Source organism: Brachyistius frenatus, unplaced genomic scaffold (assembly GCF_029030835.1).
Source record: "Brachyistius frenatus isolate BFR_SWC_R1_liver_20210118 unplaced genomic scaffold, ASM2903083v1 Contig_139, whole genome shotgun sequence".
NCBI lineage: Eukaryota > Metazoa > Chordata > Actinopteri > Embiotocidae > Brachyistius > Brachyistius frenatus.
The window spans coordinates 31,825-57,252 of NW_027210738.1; the positions used below are offsets into that span (position 1 = coordinate 31,825).

The window sequence follows — 25,428 nt, forward strand, 5'->3', positions numbered from 1 at the left end:
TCTTCTTTCTTTGAACTCTACTGTGCTCGGCGTCCTTTAGGCATAAAGACAATAAAACAACAACAACAACAACAAATATAAAAAAAACAAACAGGCAGCACCGTCTCTGCTGGAGTGAGAACGTGAAACGTCAAACTGAGACGCCCTCTGGAAGTTCCCGTCCTGCTCGGATCGTCCCGGTCCGGTCCGGTACGAAGGAACTCCGCTTTCACCTCAGAGGTAGAAAAAGAAAGCTGCAGGTCGCTGCAGAGACGACGTAAAGATGGACGACGTGGCGACGAGGCCCCGCCCCCTTCTAAACCTCAGCTGTCCCGGACCGTCGGGACGTTAATATTAAACTACTGATTAAGTTTTGGGCTTCAAAGTGAAAAATCAGGTTCAGTTCACTTCAGAAAACGACTGCAGTCGTTTTTTTTTTTTTTTTTTTTTAAAGCGGGAAAAAGTCCCTCCGTGTTTCTCACGTACGAATCCTGAACCTGTCAATCGTCGTCCATCTTTAAACCCGGTCGAGGTTCTCGCCGCCTCCGTCGAAGACGACGTCCGCTGCGTCTTTTCCTTCTACGATCCTCAGCTGCACTTTGTTAAAGAGTTTATATTTCTCCATTTGTCGAAAACGTGGATTTCTTTGGCTTTAACCTGGAGAATAAACACCTAAACAACAACAACAACAACAACAACAACAACAACACAGTTGTCTACGGAGACGTAGATTCACCGTGACCTCCAGGAAGCTTCTCGCTGCTCTTTCGAGTTGAATCTCCGTTAAACGTTAAAGCAAACTCTTTTTTTGGTTTTTTTTTCGCCGATTGTTCACCAGAAAAAAAATCCCGACGAGACGAAAAGGACGAACGTGAATTCTCCAGATTCAGAGAGTGAATATGTAAACTGAACAAGTGAAAATAAAAACACTCGTCCGAGGATCCGGGAGGTTTTTCTTGGTTTGTGAAGCGTCCAAAAAAAATAAAAAAAACGACGACAGATTCTCCGGAGGACGTTTCGGTCGACACATTTCGGCTTCGACGGCTGATTGTCGGCAGGTTTTTTGTTGTTGTTTTTTTTTCCACCTCTTGACGACGCAAAAAAGTTTCAGCGAACATCTCGAGATCAAGCGAGAACAAAAACGCTTTCTGTGAGATTTTAAAGAGAATCCGAGTCGTCCCTTTTTGTTGTTGTTGTTGTTGTTTTTTTCAGCTCTGCGGCTGCAGCAGGAAACATGAGGTACGGTTGTGCGCGCCGGGAGGGACGGGCCGGGTCGGATCCTCGGCCGGGTCGGACCCGCGGCCGGTTCTGCCGGTTAGTCCCCCGAGTCCTTCCCGTCAGAGTGAGGAGCGTACTTCAGCCGAAACGATCCTGAGGGAACAAAAACAGCTGTTTGAAGGATATTTGGAGCTTCTGCACGCTGACGCAGCAAAACAGCGTTTCCTGTTATTTACAGCCGTCTTTTTTTTTACAGTTTTAACTTCATTATTCAAATTTTAAAGCAGTTTAGTGACGTCTGCACATTAATTGTCTGAAAACTGTAGAAGACAAAACTGGGAGTCAAATTAAAACGAGGAAGTCACAAAAAAGAAAAGTTGTTTGATAAATGTTATTTTGCGATTCCATTTAAAAATTTGAATTAATTCGTCGTTTAAAAACAGAACGAGCCGAAGCAGTCGTCCGTATTTGGCGAGTTTAACCTTTTTCTGTGTGTGTGCATCTTTTAAATCAAAAATTAATTAATCAATTATAAAAATGGATTTTTAAAATCAGACACCTTTCTCGACTCCGTACTCGTTCGCTCACTTTGCTGGATGTTATTCAGCAAATCCATTTCAGATGTTCATTTATTCGTCATTTAAAAACAGAACAAGCTGCAGAAGTTATTATTTGTGTGCATCTTCTTGGAAATGGAATTGATTGAATTGATTGAATTGAATGAATTGATTGAATTGAATGAATTGAATGAATTGATTGAATTGAATGAATTGAATTGATTGAATTGAATGAATTGATTGAATTGATTGAATTGAATGAATTGAATGAATTGATTGAATTGAATGAATTGATTGAATTGATTGAATTGATTGAATTGATTGAATTGATTGAATTGAATGAATTGATTGAATTGAATTGAATTGATTGAATTGATTGAATTGAATTGAATTGAATTGAATTGAATTATTGAATTGAATGAATTGAATTGATTGAATTGATTGAATTGAATTGATTGAATTGATTGAATTGATTGAATTGAATGAATTGAATTTGAATTGATTGAATTGAATTGAATTGATTGAATTGATTGAATTGAATTGAATTGAATGAATTGATTGAATTGAATTGAATGAATTGAATTGAAATTGAATTGAATTGATTGAAATTGAATTGAATTGATTGAATTGATTGAATTGAATGAATTGATTGAATTGAATGAATTGATTGAATTGATTGAATTGAATGAATTGATTGAATTGAATGAATTGATTGAATTGAATGAATTGATTGAATTGATTGAATTGAATGAATTGAATTGATTGAATTGAATGAATTGATTGAATTGATTGAATTGATTGAATGAATTGATTGAATTGATTGAATTGAATGAATTGATTGAGTTTTGATTTAAAAGGTGTCACCGCTGTGACTCGGCGGTGTTCGCTCACCTTGCTGCACCGAGTCCATGGACGGCTGCTTGCAGTCCTCCGCTCTGTGGCCGTTGGCGCCGCAGTTGTAACACGACAGGTGCCCCCCCGCCGCCCGCTTCTGGCCGCCGTTTCCCATGATGCCGTGCGGCTGGTAGAAGCCGAAGCCCTGCTGCTGCTGCTGGTGCTGGTCATGTGACGGGGGGCTGTGGCGGTAGAGCGGCGGCGGCACCATCATCGGGAAGGAGAAGGGCGCGGCTCCGGCGGCGCCGGACGAGGCTATGAGGGGGCTGAGGTGGAGCAGCGGCCCGAGGGTGAAGAGGGACGGCCCGGCCGGGAACGGCTGCAGGTAGCCGGCCGCCGCGTATCCGGGCAACGCCCCGTAGGCGCCGCAGTTCCCCCGGCAACCGCAGGAGCTGCAGACACACACGGAGGGGCTGTGACCCGAACTTTGATCCAATGAGGAGGCGGAGGACGGGGAGGGGGAGGGGCTGGAGGTGGGCCGGGTCGGGAAGTAAGTGTTGCCGGGTACTGTGGCCACGGGAAGGGAGCTGTGGCCGCCGCCACCGGAGTTGCCGGGCTGAGAGGCGGCGCCAGAGGAGGAGGAGGAGGAGGTGGGAGGGCAGGAGTAGTACCCGGACAGAGAGGGGGAGGAAGAGGAGGAGAGGTGGAAGTGAAGAGGCGGGTGGGAGACGTGGTGGAGGCTGTTGGACGTGGAGGTCAGAGCGCAGCTGGTTTCCACCATCAAACAGACCTCCTGGAGCCCGGAGGAGCCGTCCACGCTGTGACTGGGGAACAGGTTCTCCAGCCTCACCCCGACCCCCCCGAGACCCGGACCGAAGCCGGCTCCGCCTCCGGGATGCCCCGAGCCCAGCGGCTTAGTCTTGTCCTCCGTGCAGAGGGGAGGTGGGCGGGGCTTGCGCGGGGCAGTGAGGATGTGTGCGGGGTTGGAGACCGAGGAGAGCAGCGTCGGGGGGTAGCCGGCCTGCGGGTGGTAGGGAGACTGAGGGAGGCCGAAGGGCAGGTGGGAGGAGGAGGAGGAGGAGGAGGAGGAGGGAGGGAGAGGAGGAGCTGGATCGGTTTGGACGGGCAGGACCTGAGCGGTGGGCCGACCGGAGCCCGCGGGGCAGCTGGAGTTCAGGATGAAGAGGCAGGAACGCTCCTTCTCCGGACCTCCTGCTGCCACATCCAGACCCAACACCCCTGAAACACACACACACATTAACGTCACCGTGTGTGTGTGTGTGTGTGTGCGTGTGTGTGTGTGTGTGTGTGTGTGTGTGTGTGTGTGTGTGTGTGTGTGTGTGTGTGTGTGTGTGTGTGTGTGTGTGTGTGTGTGTGTGTGTGTGTGTGTGTGTGAGCCTTCAGGTTCAAGTTTGAATTTAGTTTTTTGAAATGTCATAAATTCAGTTCAAGCAGCTTGATGATGTTTTTTGTTTTTAGACCTCAACGTGACGAGCAGAATTTAAACAACTTCAATTTCCTTTTTTTTTAGATAACAGACGCATGAATTTATAATTAAAATCCAGTTAAACGAGATGAAATCAGCTCCTGAAAGAGGAGAATTCAAACAGACGCTCAGACATTACATACGTTTAACAGTTTAAATGTCAGTGTTTACATCGGATGAATCCCCAATTAATCTGAAAGCCCTTTCCGAGCTGCTGCTCTCGGTTTCTTTCCTTCGGGCTCCTCGGGTTTGAAATGACCCAGCGGTTCTGGGAGGACACTCACGCCTGTGGACGTCTCTGGTCCTGTCGAAGGAGGAGGAGGAGGATGAGGAGGAGGAGGATGAGGAGGAGGAGGATGATGAGTCGCAGCAGTGGAGCGTCCGCGGGGAGCAGGGCGACCTGGAGTAGCCCGAGTTGGAGACGCCGTCCGAGGAGGCGGCGGCGTGGTGGAGCGTCAGGGCGTCGGCGTCGTTACCCGCGGAGGAGCTGAGGTGAGCCGACGGTCCCATGTGACTGGAGGGCGTTACCCTGGCGATGCCGCCGCAGGACCGCTTCTCCGTCTTCATGTCCCTGCTGGACACACACACACACACACACACACACACACACACACACACACACACACACACACAAGCATGCTGTTCAGTGTGTTTCATGTTTGTTTACGAAAAAGCAATTTTAACCGAAATATAAAGTTGTTTTTTTGTCATTTTACAAACATTCCAAATCTGCAGGAGTTTTATTGGGAGAAGTAATAATTTTTCTTTTTTAAACAAAGTTAATACTGTTTACAAAATAGAGTTAAGTTGAATTATGGAGCACTTGAAGAGCCTCAATTTTTCTTTGTGACATCATATTTTCCTTTTTTCTTTCTTGCCATTAACAGAAAATAAGGTTTTTGTGTAATCAGATGCATGTTTATTTATACCAGAAGCAGCTGCTTTGTGATGTTTTTTTTTTTTTTTTTTTACCAAAATGCTCCAAAACCATTTAAAGGAGCTGAAGCAGCATCGGATGTCATTAAATGACCACCAGGGGGAGACATTGTCCAATCAACACATCTGTCACACTGGAAACCCAAGGCGGGAACTTTCCATTTCCTACATCCCGTTGTAAGTACACACACACACACACACACACACACGCACACACGCACGCACGCACGCACGCACACACACACACACACACACACACACACACACACACACACACACACACACACACGTTATCAGCTGCCTAATGGAAACCGGTTGATGCTGGAAATGGAAACACAATCAAGAGATAATGAGAGCCGGGTCACATGAGCCATCCAGGTGTGTGTTTGTGTATGTGTGTGCATGTTTGTGTGTGTGTGTGTGTGTGTGTGTGTGTGTGTGTGTGCTGATGTTTGTGTGATTAAGAGGTATCGCAGCATGTGGATGCATTTTCCATGCTGATTAAGCACATCTTATCTCTGCTGGTTAACCATTCACGCCGTGCGACGCCGTCACTGCAGGACGGTTACCGTGGAAATCTGCAGCTCATCGGTCCGTCTGTCAAATGTTTATATCGGCGAAGCATCGACACAAAAAAAAAAAAAAAAATCACTTCAAAGTCGCTTGTATTTCGTTTTTACGCGATATTGAGTGCAGCTCCGTCAACGTATCTTCACCGAACTTCACCGCCAACGACGTGGAAGCAGGAAACGGGTTCAGTGTGTGTGTGAGGAGATTTTTCAGTCTGTTGTTAAAGGGGACCGTTTCGAAGCCTCACGGTGAAGCTCGAGTTTGTGTCGTCTGCTTACTCTGCCGACTTCTGCAGCTCCAGCTGGGTCTTCAGTTTCTTCTTGGCTCCCTGCGTCAGGTCGTACTTGTTCAGGTCGTCCTCGGTCAAACCTAAAAACTGCAGGTCGCACAAGGGTGGAAACAGATCCAGAGGCTTGAAGGAGAAGAAACAAGCTGGGAGGAGGGGGTGGAGGGAGGGGGGGTTGTTATTTATGTACAAACATGACAGGATCTGAAGCTGCACCCACCTCCTCCATGGTGAGCTGCTTGAAGACGGGGTAATACTTGTGGAGGCGGAGCTTGCGCAGCCAGTCCAGGATGCCGCTCTGCTCCGAGGCGTTGGGCTGAGGCTGGCTCGGAGGCGGCTGCGAGCGGGGGAGGTGCAGCGACGGAGGCTGGCTGCCGGGTTGGAGTTGGAGGTGAAGGTGGTGGTGGTGGTGCTGAGGGTACGAGGGGTCGCCTCCGCCGGCCGCGGAGCTCCGCAGGGACAGGGTTGGCACGGGGGGAGGGAGGGAGGACAGCTGAGGGGGAGGAGGAGGAGGGACGGAGGGAGGCAGAGGAGGAGGGAGGCAGGAGAGGTGGGGAGCGGAGCGGGTCAGGACAGAGCTGTGGGTGCTGACGACGGGCTGGACGCTGGCGACTCGGTACACCGCCCTGAGAGAGGAGAGGCGGACGGGGGGGCACAAATCTGTCTGTTATAATATGATACAAATCATAATAACAATAATACAAATCTGTCTGTTATAATGTGATAAAAATCACAATAACAATAATACAAATCTGTCTGTTATAATATAATAATAATAATAATACATGTCTGATCTCCTCCAGCAGGTCCTTCCAGAGCCAGGAGCGCTGACTCCAGAGGCTCCGCCCCCTGGTTGTTGTTTTTTTAAAGTGTTAACCGGGAACAGACCTCTGCTGCATCAGCATGCTTATAAATACTCTAAAACATTCAGATAACCAGTGTAGAGATGCTTAACTCAGCTTAACGTGTTTATTTATTGGATTTTGTGAGAAGTCTTTCTGCGGCGTCATGGACCGAACAACAATACAGGAAGTTGCAGTAAATCCAACCAGGATGTACTGAAAGCAGTGATGACTGTTTCCAAGTTCTTTACAGATAAAAAAAAAAAAAAAAAAAAAGGATCTTATTTTTAAATATATTGCAAAGAAAACAAGGATGAACAGCAGAAATAAAAAAAAATTGCGCTTCGGTTTTGATTTGATTTGAGTCGGAGGAGGTGCGACGGTCGTACCTGCTGGCGCCTCTGTGCTGCACCGTACAGCCAAGATCTGTGTGGAATAAAAAACACCTTCATCATCATCATCATCATCATCATCATCATCACGAATAAAATACAATGGTGCTGGATATAGGATAAAAGATATTCTGGGAAGATATTGATAACAATTCATGAATAAGATTAATCAAGGAAACCTTTGGATCAATCATGTCAATGAAATGCAGCAAGAACCCTTTCACACACACACACACACACACACACACACACACACACACACACACACACACACACACACACACACACACACACACACACACACACACACACTGCTCTCTCTGGGTTTTTTCAGTGCCAACTTGCACCAAAATACTCACAACAGTTTTGATAATTAGACGGCCTGTTGCTGACCTGCAGACTGCGTCTTTTTGTTTACTGAAATCAAACCGCTTTAACTGCCGTGGAAGCAGACGTGCAGCAACACGAGCGAGCGGAGTAAATATGGCTTCATATTGCAGCCTGTGTAGGATGTTGTTAGAAGCTGGTATATCAGAGAGAGTGTGTGTGTGTGTGTGTGTGTTGTTGTTGTTTGTGCAGAGCTGAACAGGATCTTATTACAGTCAGAAAAAAATAAGAATAAAAACACAAAAAAAAAAAAAAAAGGTTACAAGCACACATAGAAACACGCGGCGCTGCCGGCTATAAATACTCTCTGGGATGAAGTCACACTCATAGATCAACACACACACACACACACACACACACACACACACACACACACACACACACACACACACACACACACACACACACACACACACACACACACCAGCATGAGGTCACTACACTCTAGGCTTCCCAACACAAACATGCCACGCTGAATTCCCACACCGGACTAAAATAGAGTGCGTCCGCTGCCTCCGACACCTCCACAACCTCCTCGCCGCAGCCAACCAGGACTCAGACCTGCAGCCTTGTCCTTTCCGTAACCCCCCCCCCCCCCCCCCCAACAACGGTGCATGAAATCTTTTTATCTGCCCCACCCCCCTCGTCCCTCCTTGGCACCTTCTTTCTCAGCATCTCAGAATAAATATATATATCTCCTGTTTTATATCCCTGCCGCCCTCCAAAAAAAGACGGATTTTTTTTTTTTTTATAGGCTCGGCCGCCTCGCGCTGGTGAAACCAGATACGACACGTCGTCGCCTCCTTATTTTCCTCCTGCGAGAAAACACGAGACTTACTGGAGGTGGAGGTGAGTGGGCAGGTCGGGGCCACGGGGGAGGTGGGGAGGGAGGAGGGGGGAGAGGAGGGACGGGCGGGCGAGGGAGGCCGGGTGGAGGTGAAGAACGGCAGGACGCTGGGGTGCTGGAGGACACGGCAGGGCAGGGCGGTCAGACACCTGGGGGAGAGAGAGGGCAGAGAGACGGGACGAGCAAGGGAGACGGGGTGGGTTGGGGTGTGGGGGGGTGGGGTGGGGTGGGGTGGCTTTAAAAAGTAAACGAAGAGAAGCGCTGAAAACGATGCCATAAATGCTTTGTGAAGGAGCTTTTGTGCACAAATATTAAAACAAATCAATCATTTCAACTATAACCCCGTTCCCCCCTCCTCACCGTGTAAAATGCAAATCAAAAAACAAAATGCAATGACTTGCAAATCATGTAAACCCATATTTAGTTAATCAAATAGACCAAAGTCAACAAATCACAGATTTTTTTCCCGTTTTATAAGAAACATCTGCTCGTTTTGAATTCGACGTCAGCAACGGGTCTAAAAAACTAAACGCTGGGACGGCGGCATGTTTTTAACCGCTGTGTCGCATCAACGCGTCTTTTAACAACACTCTGTAAACGGACCTGAGGAGACCAGTCGCTGGAGTTTTGAAAGTGAAATGTTGTCCCATTCTCGCCTGATATAAGAATTCAGCTGCTCAAAACGGTTCAGGGTTTCCTTTTTCTTTTTTTTTCATTTCATGATGCAGCAAATGTTTTCAATGGGTGACAGATGTGAACAGCAGGAGGCCAGTTTATCACCCAGATTCTTCTACTAGAGGAGCCGAGCTGTTGAAATACGAAACAAACAAGACCTTCCCTGAAAGAGTCGTCGTCTGGATGGCAAAAAACCAAAACATTGTGCGCTGATAAAAAAAAACACAGGGTGGTCCCTCTCCTCTGATAGGACACGGTTGTGGTGGGACTAACCTGGGGTCCAGCTCTATGGACTGAGGGAGGAACTTCTCCAGTCCTTCGTCGGGAAATGCCTGCGACAGCTTAGAGACAAACATTAAACAATATGAGATGAAAAAAATAAAATAAAAATTAAAAAAAAGAACTTAACTGAGCACAAGTATCTCAAAATGGTCCTCATGTCCTGAATGCGTTCCTGACCTGAGACATCAGCTCGGCCACCTCCGGCTGAGTCCTGACGACGGACAGCAGCGAGCCGTCGGACCAGCTCACCTGGAGGAGAGTGAGATGATGATGATGATGATGATGATGATGATGATGGTGATGTACGAGCGCGTGGGAGTACGTGAGTTTACCTCGAACGCATATTCGCTGGCGTCTTCGGCCTTGCGCGTCGCTCCTCTGATCACCGCCCGCTCAACCAGCGCTGAAACAACGAGGAAACACAGAATTATCCGTTAATTATTTTTATTTTATTTGTTTTTGTGTCTGTGTGTGTTTATTCATCGCTCGTTTTTTTTTTTTCTAAAATAATCGTATTTTATGTGTGTTCTTCGTGTTTCCATGTTGCCGTGACGACATCATTTCCCCACTGTGGGATTAATGAAGTCTAAAGTCTAACTGCTGGTGAGTCTTAAAACGAGTCCGAAGGAATTTAAAACTCTCCGAAACGAAAACAATTTGTGCGAGGAAAGAATCCCAAACGGAAACAGGGAGTCTGCGGCTCAGCCGGTAGAGTGGGCTGCACACTAATCAGAAGGTTGGTGGTTTAATCCCCAGCTCCTCCTGTCCACATGCCTGAGTGTCCTTGAGCAACACACTGAACCCTAAGTTGCTCCTGATGGTGAACCATCGGCGTGTTGGAAGTCGCTTTGGATAAAAGAATCAGCTAAATGAAATGTAATGAAATAGTTTTGAGGGCTGTGGTGCGGCTCGGTCTCCTCGAAAAAGGTCAAAGGTCATCGTTGGGTTGAAATAAAGTTGTCAAAACGTTAGCGGCGAGCCGCGTTGGCGTTTTCCTTCCTGTAGTAAAACACGCCCGTTCACAGGTGAGGGGCGGAGCTACAAAGTCGGTGGCAGAGTTATCATCAAGTTATCATCAAGTTATCATCAAGTTATCATCAAGTTATCATCAAGTTATCATCAAGTTATCATCAAGTTATTATCAAGTTATCATCAGATTCTTCAGTTAAACCGGTTCTTTCTTTATGTCCGGAAAAAATACGTGAACACACACGTCTGTTGTGGTTCCTCGTGTGTGTGTGTGTGTGTGTGTGTGTGTGTGTGTGTGTGTGTGTGTGTGTGTGTGTGTGTGTGTGTGTGTGTGTGTGTGTGTGTGTTGATTCAGGCATCGATTCAGACGTAGCAGGCAACATGACTCTATTTGAAAAGTAAACGAGGCGTGTGGGACAAGCAGAAGAAGAAGAGGAAGAAGAAGAAGAAAAAGAGGAGGAAGAAGAAGAAGAAGAGGAGGAGAAAGAAGAAGAAGAAGAAGAGGAAGAAGAAGAAGGAGAAGAAGAGGAGGAGGAGGAGGAGAAGAAGAAGAAGAGGAGGAGGAAGAAGAAGAGGAAGAAGAAGAAGAAAAAGAGGAGGAAGAAGAAGAAGAAGAAGAGGAAGAAGAAGAAGGAGAAGAAGAGGAGGAGGAGGAGGAGAAAGAAGAAGAAGAGGAGGAGAAAGAAGAAGAAGAAGAAGAAGAAGAAGATGAAGAGGAAGAAGAAGAAGAAGAAGAGGAAGAGGAAGAAGAAGAGGAAGAAGAAGAGGAAGAAGAAGAAGAAGAGGAAGAAGAAGAAGAAGAAGAAGAAGAAGAGGAAGAAGAAGAGGAAGAAGAAGAAGAAGAGGAAGAAGAAGAAGAAGATGAAGAGGAAGAAGAAGAAGAGCGGGATAAAGGCGGCGCTCATCCGTTGGCACCTCGCTTGGGAGTGTGTTGGCCGGCAGCTGTGTGGAAGGCTCGAAATGCTGCCTGCCACTCACTAATCTCAGCTAACACACACACACACACACACACACACACACACACACACACACACACACACACACACACACACACTCCTGCAGAGATAACACTGATAAAAACGGACGCCATGTTGCCTCGCTGCTGTTTTTTTATTTCTTTACAGCTTAAAAAAAAAACGATACGTGAAAAAAAGAAACCTGTAAAAACACACACGGGCTTCATTATGTGTGTGTGTGTGTGTGTGTGTGTGTGTGTGTGTGTGTGTGTGTGTGTGTGTGTGTGTGTGTGTGTGTGTGTGTGTGTGTGTGTGTGTGTTTTATGCTGCTGACAGCTATGCAGCGTGACCATGAGGTAGCAGGATTGCATTACAGACGGCGGCAGGTGGCCAAGACAATAACAGAGCCCCCCCACCCCGGACACGTTTCATCCCGGCATTAAACACGCCGCCGGCCGATTGGTTACCAAATAGCTGAATAATGGAAAGAAATCCCCGGAGGTCAAGTTGGACGTAAGGAAACCGGCGCAATAAGAAAAGACGTATTTCCGCGGCAGCTTGTTTTACAGTTTAAACCTGTTGGTTTGTGGAAGCTGTTATTTTTTGGTTGCCGCCATCTTGTTTTTTTGGGTTGAAAATGACCATATTTGGACGAGCCGGGATGGAGCGAGCGGTGGCTCGGACTCGGATTTGATCGGTAACACGAGGACACTATGCCCCGCCCACTTTTACTGGAAACCTGACTGCAAACACAGGCCTGTCAATCAAAACAGACACGCCCTTAAACATAGCTCTCTTTGAGGCCTAATATCTCCAACGACACCGTGATGACTTGTGGAAAACATTTACTGACTTTTGTATTTCAGGAGGGAAACTGATGCCCGGAGCCAGCCCCTGGCGGCCATCGGTGGTATTGCACTTCTGCATTGGCATCGCTTTTTCAGATCCGAAAGGGTATATTTTATATTTGTATATTAGTACAAGGACAAAAAAAACCATGAGGAAGGAGGCGTCGAGGCATTTGAGTTTCTAACCAGGTGATTGAACTTGTTAATGGAGTGTTTTTTTTTTTTTTTTTTTTATGAATCCTGGAACATGTCTGGAGGCGGATCTTTAAATAACTGCACTTGAAGAAAATAAGGCAGATCCTGAGGTTTTTAGCACAATAGTGATTATTGTTTGATGATGATTGCCCTGACAGATTAGAATCTGAGAAACACACACACACACACACACACACACACACACACACACACACACACACACACACACACACACACACACACACACACACACACACACACACCTACGCCTCAGGGCAGCATTCTTGCAGCTTGCAGTGTTCAGCGTGCCACATCTTGTTCGACTGGGTTTAACTTGGTGTACAACATTGAACACACACACTTCATGGTGGGAGTGAAGCCATATATACATCTATATATATCTATATCTATATCTACAGATATAGAGATATAGATATACCAGGATCAATCAAAAAGTACAGACTGTTCCTGTTGTTCCATGAGTATATATTCCAAACTTGTGTTTTTGTGACCGCTGGTACGGGAACGTTTGTGATTTCAACCACGGATCTGAAACATGAGAAACATCAGATTTTGGGGTCAAACTCGACCGATCGTCAACAGAGACTCTTGAAATGCTTCAGAAAGTCCACGGCGATGAAGCGACGAGCCGGGCGACGTGTTTCTGAGGGATGTTTGAAGAGGGGGGCGGAGCATCGAAGAAGGCGCGTCAGGTCAGGAGACACCAGCGGGGGGTTTTTTTTTTCATTGAAATTGGCGTAGATTGGTGTCACCGTGAATTCGTTCCCCAGAGTCAGACTGTCAACACCGAGTTCTACTGGGAACTTCTGATGGCGTCGGAGGGGGAAAAAAACATTCGCTGCCAAACCACCTGAACACCTGAGCGCAATGACACTTTGGTTCTCCAACATGTGCAACAACACAAATCATCCCCAGCAACCCCTACTGGTCAGATCTTTCTGTTCCCCCCAAAAAACTGATGTTTCTCTGCTCCGGTTTCAGGTCCGATGGTGAAATCACAAATGTCCTCCAACGTAACTTGGAATAGAAGAAAACAAATTCCCAACCCGGTGGACTTCTATTAATATACACACATCAATACATGCAGTCGGTCAGACAAGCGCTCCTCTCCATCCGACCTACTGGAGCAACAGTTTTGGAAAACGTAGCCTCTGTAACGACCGCTCACCTTTTCCTGCTCTCCCCTGGCGGCTCTTCGCCGGCGCTGCTGCTCCATCCTGGTTTTGCCCAGAAGGTTGTGAAGGAGGTAAATGGGGAGGTGGTAGAGGAGGAGGAGGAAGAGGAGGAGGAGGAGGACGGAGGTCTGGGTGAGTAGACGTGAGCTCCCGGCTGATCGCCCGGTCTCCGTGTCCCGCGGCGACCTCTCTGGTCGGGCTCTGTAAAAGGGGCAGAGGTGAAAGGTCAGGAGGTCGAGGAGGAACCAGATACGGTGCCGCCGGGTAAACATTTACTCCTCGGGCCTCCTCGAGCGACCAAAGAATTTGGTAGATGTAGAGTAAGGAAAGAAAGTTTCATGTATGAATGTGAATTTATGGACCAAATCTGAGGATAAATACAAAATTTAAACAAAGTAAAAACAAACATCGTGTTGTAGAATACATACGAGAATGTTTAGTATTTAGTATTTATAGACGAGAGGTGGGCGATATGATCCTGAAACAATATCGCGACATTTCTTTGACGATACGACAACATTTTTAGAAGTTACACAGATAGCATCGCAATTAGCGTTATAGTAGTATTAGCTTGTTATGAGGCGATTTATTTACTCGTTAATGTGACTTAAAAGTTTTCCTGTTACTTAAGGGGATTTTTTATTTTTTATTTTATGCCGACAGCTTTGAGTCGTTCTGTTTTGCAGGTCGAAGGTCACTGTGACATCAGAATTTAAAAAAAAAATTGTAAACACATTCGAGACCTTAATTCAAAATATATTTGGCAAATTATGTCAGAATTTCACACAAATGTCCTAATAGGCTAAATTTTGGACATTTCATGTATCCAAAAGGTCAAAGGTCAACCTCCGTGTGACATCATAACGTTGTGCAAAAATGACTTCTCTGTCCGCTGTACTCACGCAATAACTTAGTTACAGAAGGGAAGACGATGACTATATTTCACATTTTGATCAGATTATGACTTTTTGACACTAATCTAATTTTTGTCTTTCACGTGCTTCAGACCGAAATAAAGCCGGATTGAAACTAAAAACTGTGGAAAAAAAAAAAGCAAAAACTCGAGCTCAGACATGGAAAACAGTCCACCGCCTCCTCTCAACCTCCACAGACCCACAAAAACACACACACACACACACACACACACACACACACACACACACACACACACACACACACACACACACACACACACACACACACACACACACACACACACACACACACGGCGACGCTCGATAACCATCTACACGAACACAAGGCTGAAAAACTCCCAAACTGGAACCGTTTGCCCGACGCAGCGCTGAAACAAAGTGAGGAGAAAAGACCTGGCAGCGCACAGCAGACCGATATTTAACGAGGCCCGTCCACTTTATTTATAGCGACGTCCCGGAGGAGCAGTCGTAGGGAGGAACAGTCGACATCCACGCATTTAAACTGCAGCTGAACCTGCCATCGATGGGCTTTTTGCTCGAAAAAGGAAACGACGCAAGATTTTCTACCAAAAAAACAACAACTCCTGCAACCGGTTCAAGAGCGCGACATGCAAAACTATTCTCATTTTTTATTTGTATTTTGGTCTCATATAAACCAACTTCTGACATTTTTTTTTTTTCAAAACAATCCTTCTGTAACTTTTCACTTGTGTCTGATTTACTTTTCCTTCCTACTTTAATTAATTGCCTCAATTTTCCCAGAACACCTTTCAAGAAGAGAACAGACGTGATGTTCCGGTTTTGAATCAAGCAAATCCGTGAAAATAAAATAATAATACCAAAAAAAAGTCGATTCTACGATACGACATCCAAAATCTGAGATTCACGCCACAGTTGTAGCGTCAGTTTGTACACACGAGTCAAAGCTGCTCAAATCAAATATAATCACAATTAGTATGAACGAGAGATTAAATAAATATATTTCATAAATGATGTAAAAAGGGTCGATCTCAGTGAGAGAAATTGATCACCGAACTCTCTTCCGCAGAGCGTTTTAGTGACTTTCAGCTCATTGTTTTGGTCTTCATTTGGCAACTAGCTGGTGAACACAGTGAAAGCGTTTCATGAGCTGATTGAGACCAAAAACAAAACAAAAACCAGACTGAATATTGAATATTAAACTCTTAAACCTTCATATGAATTCTAACGTTGTCTGCTGGACGTGTGAAGTCAGCCGTGGCAACTTTACGAGGTGACACCATGTCGACGGTGCGTTTACAGCTTGTTCTGCAGCCTCTACTTGGAAAAAAGTGGGTTTATGGAAAAAAATAAATGAAAGGGGGCGATGGAGGGGGGGAGGGGGGGCTGTATTCACTCAGCCTTGCTGTTCATGAGTTGAGGTTTTTGCTGAAAACAGAAGATTAAAATGCGGCGATCCTGCACCACAAAGCGTCGGTCTGTGAAATCCCTGAAGTAAAATGAAGTATTAAGACTTCAGTCTGTCGGGCTCACACGTTGTTTATGTGTTTAGTTACATAGAAACTCGGGACACGTAAAACCAAAGCTCACGCTCGGAGCCACCGGTCACATATTTGCTGCTCGTCATGGAAATTCAATCACTGCAGCTCTCGTTGTTGTTGTTCTTGTCATTAAAAGGAGGTATTGCGTAATAATTGTGCTTTTAACCCTTTTGTTCCCCCCCCTCCTTCAGCAGCTTTGAAGCTGTTTATGGTCACTTAATCATGTACTAAATTTACTACAGACTGGACACTGTGCTCTGTGTAATGTTTGGATTATGGACCGAGTAGTGCAGCGAAGAGGTTTCAATTCTTGTACTTGTCATTGTTGTGTTTTAAAGCGCTCGGTGCGGTCGGATGCTGTTTGTGTTTGTGTCTACGCTTATTCAAATAAATGTTGATTTTTCCCGTGATAATAAGAAAACACTCACAAGCATAAAGCACATCGTGTAAACAGACACATCCACGTGTCTCCACAAATACACATATTCATATTTGGAGGGTACAAAACTACAACCAAAGCGGCCTTAATCCATTTTAAAGGAGGAATTTTGGAGTTTGCATTGAGGGGCTGATTATCCGGGGTTGTTGAAGTGCGAGAGGTCAAATGAGTCTGATAAATGCCGAGTTTGTTTTGTTGGATACAACGGGTCGTGAACTCAGATCGTGTGTTTTGAATCAAATTTGTCAAACTAAACATCTTTTTGAGAGCACAAAGCTGGAAACCACTTTGAGATACCAATAAAAGTTCCTTTACTTTGGAATACGAGTGCAAACCTTTACACATAAGGCCAATACAGAAGTGCCTTAGAGTGCAATACCACTGATGGCCACTAGGGGCTGGCTCCAAAAAAAACTAAAAAAATCTTTGTCTCCAATAGACTCGTATTCAAAAAGCACCAACTTCTCCCATTAAATACAAAGCAAGTCATGTTTTCTCCTCTAGTGGCCTGATGGGTGTATTACACGCTTACACACCGTAATGTGGCATGAAAAAGAAAATAACTTAAAGTAAAGTACAAGTACTCGTGGACACAGTGAGCGTGGTGGAAAACAGTGCGTGTGATACAGCTCTTCAGGAAACCCCCCACTAAAAAAAAAAAAAGCTGATTTATGTACCAAAGAATAAAAACATCACACTGGAGTTACGACAGCGCCGCTCGACTCATTCTTCGAAGGGAAAAAAAATAACAGATACGTGCCGTCACCCGAATTCTTACAGGCAGTCGATCTGAAAACAATTAACTGCCACATCCACACGTCAACTCGGGCCAACCTGCCCGGAAAAAAACAAAACAACCTCCGCTCCGTCTGAAAGGCCCGAGGAGACTCGAGACGCCGTTCGACCGAAAGGTACGCGCGGCAAAAAAAAAAAACAACAACAACAACAAAAAAACAACAGCACGAGAGTGACGTTGAACCAGCTGGCAGGATTACTGAGGGAGGATGTCAGAAAGAAAACAACAAGATGTTGAAATAAAATTAGAAGAGACGTGCCAGATATCTGGAAAACATGTGGATCTCAATGCGTGTTTGCAAAAAAAAAAAAAAAAAAAAAAAAAAGACTGTAAAACCCTGACAGCCGCTCCTCCTCCTCTTCCTCCTCCTCCTCAGACTAAAAAAACAAAACAAAACTCAGCTTCAACTCTGCTGTTAAATTCTGACGCTGGCTTTGTTTTCATAGATCTATAAAGCACTCATATAACGAGGCATTTATGCAGGTCAGCGTGGCCCCGACGGATGCGGCCGGCAGGATTAAATATGCTGTTTATACCACTGGACTGTTGCTGGATAATCAAATTCAACTATTATTTTTTTTTCTCTCTGCAGTCGCTCGACTTCCAGCTGCTTTGTGTTAAAAAAAACCCGAACTCGACTTAAAATTCTAGGAGGAAGAAAAAAAAACAAAAAAACCTCTCGGGAGTCATGAAAGTCTGTCTGATGTGTAAGAAAGTACAGTCACTTAAATACGATTTGAAAAGGACCAACAGGTATTTACGAGTATTACATTTTTAGGGACATATTGTAGTTTATGTTCCAGAACATTCATCTTACAGCTGAAGTTCACGGTTGTGTTGTGGATTAGTGTCTTATGTGACAAAACAATTCATATGCAAAGCTGATTGGGGGACATGACAACCCCCCATTAACTGAATATAGATAAGAAAAACAACCCCACTTAAAATTTAAAACCAGCCCTTTAAAGGTAATAAAAGATATATATATTTATTTATGTATTTTGAACAGGTCAGAGCAGAGACTGTGTATAAAAGTGGACGTAGCTTCCGGGTCTGAAAAAAATGAGGCCAGCGCTGAAGTGCCTTGAAGTGCAATACCACCGAGGGCCACTAGAGGTCGGCTCCAAAATAAATTAAAAAAAACTCCGGCTCCATAGACTCCCGTTCAATTTCTCTCATTGAATACGAAGTCAATAAATGTCAAAACTCATAAACTGGAGTGATTTACAACACCGAGATAACTTGTAGATACATTTTATTGACTTTGAATTAGAAAACAAGTTCTGAACTAAAACCCTAGTTCTCGTACTTTTTCTAGTTATCAGTATCGTCAGGTATCCAATCAGATCCCCCGCTGGCTCCTCCCCCACAGCTCGCCCAAATATGGTCACTTCCTGCTCCAAAAACGCTCCCAACTGGCAAAGACGGCGACGGCCAAATTCCAAATAAGAACAAAAACACGACTTTTTGAAGTTTATGTTCCAGTTAATGACGTGATTGTTTTCAGATGGACCGCCAGAAAACGAATAAGGAGGGACCGACGCTAACAACAGCGAGATAACTGCTGGATAAAATATATTGACTCTGTATTTTATGAGGAGTTGAAAGGGAGTCTACGGAGCCGGAGGTCTTTTTTGTTGTTGTGTGGAGCCGGCCCTCTAGTGGCACTCGGTGGTATTGCAGTTGAAGACTTCACTCTTCGACATAAAAACCCCACTTCACAGCCTCCAGCTATTTGTGCGACACATATCCGGACGAAGGCGACAAGCCGGCTCAACTTAAAAAAAATAAAATAAAATAAAATAAAATCTGTTTGACTGCAAAAAAATTTAAAAAAAAAAAAAAAAATCAAAAATGGATCCGCGTATGTGACTTTACAATGAAACCCTGTGATTCCCTTCAGAGCGCCGAGAGGAGGAACGACAGCCAGAGAGAGAGAAGGAGTCAGAGAGGGAGCATTTATAACTTCCTGGGGATTCACTGGAGACACACACACACACACACACACACACACACACACACACACACACACACACACACACACACACACACACACACACACACACACACACACACACACACACACACACACACACACACCACAGAGGGTTGATTTCAGCGTAGAGAAATGTGCTGACCTGCACTAAGCAGGAGCCAAGGGCAACAAAACACTAAATACAAAACGCTCCTCTCTGAACTGGGTACTTTCCCTTCGCTGCTCGCACACGTTTTAGACAGTGTGCCTGCCTGCTTCTCGTGTGACCACGAATATATATATGCATGTGTGTGTGTGTGTGTGTGTGTGTGTGTGTGTGTGTGTGTGTGTGTGTGTGTGTGTGTGTGTGTGAGAAAGAAACGAGCCAAATTTTTGCCTCTTAAAAGTTTTTCTTTTCTTTTCTTTTCTCATCTCGTATCAGTTTCTTTGCGTGTAAATAATCCTTCGACGATCCCAGATGTTACCGTAACAGAGGGTTTAAGGAAACCGCTCAGCTTCTCCCGCATCACCGGGAAATCTCCCCCCCCCCTTCCCTCCTCTCCCCCACCTCCTCCCCTGCCCTCCTCTCCCCCGCCTCCTCCCCTCCCCGATCTCCAGCGTTCATTTACAAGCACTCACAGGCTCAAGAGCGTACGTCTGGTTGTAAACAAAACGTCTCGTCTTTGATTTGTCGTCCAATGTTTTTGAGGCCTTTTATGGGCTCGCTGTTGATCTCGCTGTGTGGAGGTCGTATTTGTTTTATGGGGAAGAGTATCTTTTCCTCACATTTATCTGAGACTCAGCGTTGTAGTCTCGTCACTGAGACTCAAAAAGGGAAGAAAAAAAAATACAGACAAGTGCATAAAATAATTAGAGAAGTATTCGCAACAAACAAATATCAGTGCTACTTGTTAGGTACACAGATTGTATAGAAAAGTGTTCGTAGCTTCCAGCTCTAAAAATATGAGGCTGATGCAGAAGCTGCAATACCAGCGAGTGCCACTAGAGGTCGGCTCCAAAAAGCCTCCGGCTCCATAGACTCCCATTCAACTTCTCTCATCAAATCCAAAGTGAATAAAATGTGTCCATCAGTTATCTCGGTGTTGTTAGCTAAAGTCACTCCTTCTTATTAGTTTTCTGGAGGTCCATCTGAAAATAATCCCTCATTCATTAGAAAAGAAGATTCAAGAAGACCTGTTTTTGGGGGCGTGTCTATTTGATTGACAGGCCCCGTGGTGCAGTCGAGGTTTACAGCCATTGGTGCGGGACTTAGCATCGCCAGGGTTTTCCAATCAGATCACCCGCACAAATTTGGCACAAAAGGCTTCACTCGGACTCGACGATACCCGCCGTACCTTGTGCCGGCAGGTGCAGCGTGCGTGGCAGGCGGACGGAGGCGGGTAGGCGGCGGGCGGCGAGGCCTGGTGGCGGTGATGGTGGTGGTGGTGGTGGTGAGGCTGAGAGTAACAGAGGGCAGCTCGATCGGCGCCGGACCCTGATGCTGGAGCCTCTCCTCCTCCTCCTGCTCCTCCTCCTCCTCCTCCACTGCTGCTGCTCGCCTGGAACAACAAACAGACTCAGTGCGAGGCTGAAGAGGACAAATACGACTACCTGTGACACGCTGAGTGTGATCTTCTTTTTTTTCATGTATTCATCAAGAGACAAAAAGGTCTTTGAACCGCTGCTTGTTTGAGGAAAAATGAAAAAGTGAAAATCGAAGGAGAATTAATGATTAATAATAATAAAGTTGTCAGTTGTAAATATTGAATTATTCAGTTTGTTTTTTTCTCCTGCCATCTAATTTTTATTGCTTTGTCATCTATTCTATCTATCTATCTATCTATCTATCTATCTATCTATCTATCTATCTATCTATCTATCTATCTATCTATCTATCTATCTATCTATCTATCTATCCATCCATCCATCCATCCATCCATCCATCCATCCATCCATCCATCCATCTATTATCCATCTTTCTATTATCTATCTATCTATCTATCTATCTATCTATCTATCTATCTATCTATCTATCTATCTATTGTGATAAAATGGTGAAAAATGATGTAAAACTGCATTTTGTTTTATTAAAAAAACAAAACAGAAGATTTTACCCCAAAAAATGCACTAAGTCTTCCACAAATTTAGGAAAAAGGCTCTTATACGTTCTTCAGTTGCTTTTGGCCACAATGTTGTTATTTTTGACGCTTTATGATGTATTTTTTTTTAACGATAACTCAAAAACGAGCTCGTTATCATTAGGAAATTGAAGCTGCAAGAGCTTTGAAATTACAGTCGATGGAAAAAGATTTAAAAAAATAATAATTCTCCCAGAAGACGTGTTTATATATTCGTACCTTGCTGCTTCGTAGCTTTCACCGACCAGCGTGTAATTTTACCTCTGAATAAGCACGTACCTGCTGGGCAGCCTGTCATTGACGAGGTCTCGCCTGTAATTAGGCGTAAAGGTAACGCGACGTGAGCGCGTCACTCCTTTCTTTTCCCTCCGACCAGAACAGGTTTCACTCACTTTGAAAGTCTTTGTTGTTTAATAAATAAAAAGTTGTATTTCTGTTTAAGAAATATGTTTTACAAAAAAACGTTTCCACCTGTTCCTCTATATATAGACAGGTGTGTTTTGTAATACGGGAATAATTGGAACAACTGTTCCCATGTCCTGTTTGAGGTTGAAGCGGGATTTTGGATTTTACGCTTAAAAAAAAAACAAAACACATTTTAAGGCAAAAAAGTACATTATTTTTAACAAGTGTTGGATTTACTCGAACGTTTAATGTACTTTAGATTAAATTATTTGTCTTACACAACCTAATGCGCCAGTTTCTCTGGTTTTAATTTGATGTTTTGCATTCACGCTGACTTCAAAACCAACATTGAGGGTGTTGATGAATGTAACAGAGCATTAAAAAGTATTACAACCATCCTCGTAATGACGACTCAAAATATACCAGAGGACACATTCAACACCACTGTGACAGTGATTATGTCATAAATAAACATTCAACAATACAGTCCACACACACACACACACACACACACACACACACACACACACACACACACACACACACACACACACACACAGCTATTGTTTTGGAGCTAAATTTAAAGTCTTAGAAAGAAATAAGTGGTTATTTTTGCTACTTTGAAATTGTTCATAACCGTTTATCTTTTACTCCACAATAAAGTTTTGACACAAATTGGAAAGTGTGGATCTCATTTCAGCAAATTGCATGTGATACAATCATCCCCGGTTTCCTCCACAGCAGTGATTTAATTTAAAGGCAATTAAGTGAAATTATTTCCCTCTTTAGCTGATGTGCTCACATCAAAATCAGCAGGTGAACCCCCACCACCACCCCCCCCACCCCGCCCCTCCGTGGATGCTGCACGTGCACTCTCCTGCCTCCCCCCTCTCACCTGCAGGATGTCCTGGATCTGGCCGAGCTGCTGCCTCAGCACCTGCTTCTGGTGGAAGCTGAAGGCCGGGTGGTTGGAGGCCATGGTGAAGAGCAGCAGGAACTGCTCCTCGGTCCTGCCGTCGTTCAGCGCCAGGCCGTAGTTATTGATCACCGTGTCGATGTGAGTCAGGGTCCGGTACAGGACCCCCGCCGCCTCCCGGTTGTCCGAGCCGAGCAGGGCGAGGGACACGAGCAGCTTGCTGCGCACCACCTCGTCCGTGATGTTGGTGAGGCCCGACAGGTCGGCGGCGTTGTTGGCTTTGATCTCGGCATCCCGCAGAGAGTGGTAGTCCTTGCGGGCCAAGTCCTCCAGGCACGAGCCGAGGAAGCGCAGCTCGACGGGGACGCAGAGGTCCAGCAGGCCGCACAGGAACTCGGCTCTCTGGGCGGAGGTGAGGGAGGAGAACCAGCGGTACACCCCCTCCCTCTGGACGCAGCTCCGGCTCTCCACCATCCTCACACATCCATCCTCTGCTTCTTCTTGGTTTGTTTGTTTTTTAACTTTTTTTTTTCTTCTTTTGACTGAAAACAACTCCTGCAATCAAAGAGTCAGACTTCCAACACAAAGTCAACTTGGCATCAAAGTGGGTGCGTGAGCGCGCGCGCGCGCAGAGCCAGTTAGTCAACTTCCACTGAAGCTTCACGCGCTCGGAGTTTTTGTGTCCAAACTCACGAGCGAAATGAAAAAGACGCAACAGTCGTTTCCTTTGTTGGCGGAGCGGCGACTCTGCAGCGGACCCGTCCGGACCATAGTCCCACCTAAAGCCTCCTCACATGCAGGCGAGATGGTCCGTGGAACCGGGCAGCCATGAGCCCCTCCAGCCCCCCTCCTCCTCCCCCTCCTCCTCCTCCTCCTCCTCCTCGCCGACTCGTACCGCGCTCCTCCTCACGGCACAGAAACAGTTGTTGGAGAAAAGGCAAAGGGAGGATCAAAACACGCCGCCCCGCTGTCTCGTCCCGCAGAGCACAACGAGCCCTTCCTGAACAGCCCTCTCCTTCGTCCTCATGGTTCCTCCACGAACTCGTACGAGCAGCCAGCACACGCCAACAAAAAACAACACTGTACCGGGGTTAAAGTTCAGAAAACAAAAACTTAAGTGGAGCCCAAATCTTTACTGCCTTGCTGCCACTGGAAATAACATCATTATTTCCGAGACGTTACCTCATCAAAACGCTGATGTGGGGAGAAAAAAACAACAACAACAACTCTGAGCGATGACACCGGAGGGTTTCTTCAGTGTCTTTGAGTTCCTTTCGTGCAAAATACGGCAGCAGCCTTCCTCCAATCTGCCATGAGTCCTCAATCCGAGGAAAAAACAGCTGTGTATAACATTATCCAAACTCTGGCAATAGGACAAACCCACCGTGAGGGATGCTGTGATCTGATTGGCTGCGAGACCTGTCTGTCATCAAGGCCTTCGCTCGCGATTGCTTCAGAGGGATAATCGCCGCCCCTCTTATTCCACATCTTTTTCTCATGCGTTCATACATGTCAACCCAAGTTATTGGGTCTTTAAAGTGCCTCACACACTCGACTAATGCTTTTTACAACTCTCATTATTATGAAAGCTGATATGTTTATTGCAGACGACTACTTGGGAATGATTACTTTACAAATGTTATGGTTTTTCGAGTTTTAAAGGGAACCAAGGCAGATACTGTGTAAGTGGTAAAAAAATAAATAAATAAATAAACTTACAAAATATATCAAATGACAAACTTTACCGGAGTTTTTGGAATATCATGAGTAAGAAAAGTCAGCTGTAAGTACACAGTGATATTAAAAGGGAAATATTGGCCTATAGACATATTTTTTCCCTTTCAGGTGAAAATATGTGGCAATGTACCTTCATCCAGCTGATGCTGCACAAAAGGCTCTACGGGGTAGCATCCATCATCCTACACAATAATTTGTACACAGTTTATAGTTGTACAGGGAATTCACTCTTCTCTTCCTCTTTTTTAGAAAGTGTGATGTTCTGGTTGAGTACCATTAGTCATTGTTTTTTTTTTTCTCCACCATATTTACAGTTTGACACTGGAATATATTTGAAATTCATCTGCTGCAAGTGTAAAAAAAAAAAGGTTTAAATTTGCAAAATTGAAGATTTAAGTCCCATCATGTAGTACTACTTGGTTACCTTAGGGGGCGATAGTGAGTCAGCATCCAGTTTTCGTTCAGCTTGGCGCTCAGAGTTTTGCCAGTTTTGGACCCAGTTTTGCATCAACAGCCAAAAAATAGCAGTTGGTTAGCATTATAACTTTCTCAGGTCAGTTTTTTTTTTTTCGCAAAGCCATGGTAGCAAGAAAACAGCAACAAGAAGAACATCATAAGGAATATTTTTCGTTACGGTTGCACTAATAAATTATTTTTGAATTATCCAAACAAGGCCAATTTAAAGTTGCTGTAGTGATGTGGAGGTCATGTGAAGATGTGGAAACTTGAAGCCTGCATAGTGCAAATCATTGCATTTTATGAAATTATTTTTTTTATTGAGTATTATTCAATAGATACATACGGTACTGTATATACTGTACATTTACAGTATACTTGAAGGAAGTCGCTGTGCTGCTTGTATTTTGTAGTTCATACCTACGTCCAGAAGATGGCGTCAGATATCCGTGTTACAACCTGATGCTGCTGAATGTGATGTTGCGTCCATCAGGACTCCTCACAGATGATACGCACATGCGCAAAAAAAAAAAAAAAGACTTTAAAATGTTGATTAACTTGTAACAACACCAACTGACTCTTGTTTTCCTTCATCTTGCCCTCCTGTGCTATTTTTATCTTTTCTGTTTTCTATCATCATTGGCTCTTCCTCCCCT

At 45.0% G+C, this 25,428-nt stretch overlaps 1 protein-coding gene across 2 annotated transcripts; it reads right to left on the minus strand.

Moving 5' to 3' along the window:
* Nucleotides 1-330: 330 nt before the first annotated feature.
* On the minus strand, nucleotides 331-23,923 carry zcchc14 (zinc finger, CCHC domain containing 14). Of its 2 annotated transcripts, none has more exons than XM_069715138.1 (13): nucleotides 22,559-23,923; nucleotides 20,476-20,679; nucleotides 13,449-13,656; nucleotides 9,624-9,694; nucleotides 9,469-9,540; nucleotides 9,283-9,350; nucleotides 8,326-8,483; nucleotides 7,098-7,134; nucleotides 6,087-6,492; nucleotides 5,859-5,956; nucleotides 4,359-4,645; nucleotides 2,646-3,827; nucleotides 331-1,350 (listed from the first exon to the last, which is right to left on the minus strand). In XM_069715138.1, the coding sequence occupies exons 1-13, from the start codon at nucleotides 23,051-23,053 to the stop codon at nucleotides 1,295-1,297; spliced, it is 3,342 nt and encodes a 1,113-aa protein (XP_069571239.1). In that variant the 5' UTR covers nucleotides 23,054-23,923; the 3' UTR covers nucleotides 331-1,294. The 2 variants fall into 2 exon arrangements, with proteins under 2 accessions (XP_069571239.1, XP_069571237.1); XM_069715136.1 differs by having other exon boundaries at nucleotides 4,359-4,648.
* Between the last annotated feature and the right edge of the window lie 1,505 nt (nucleotides 23,924-25,428).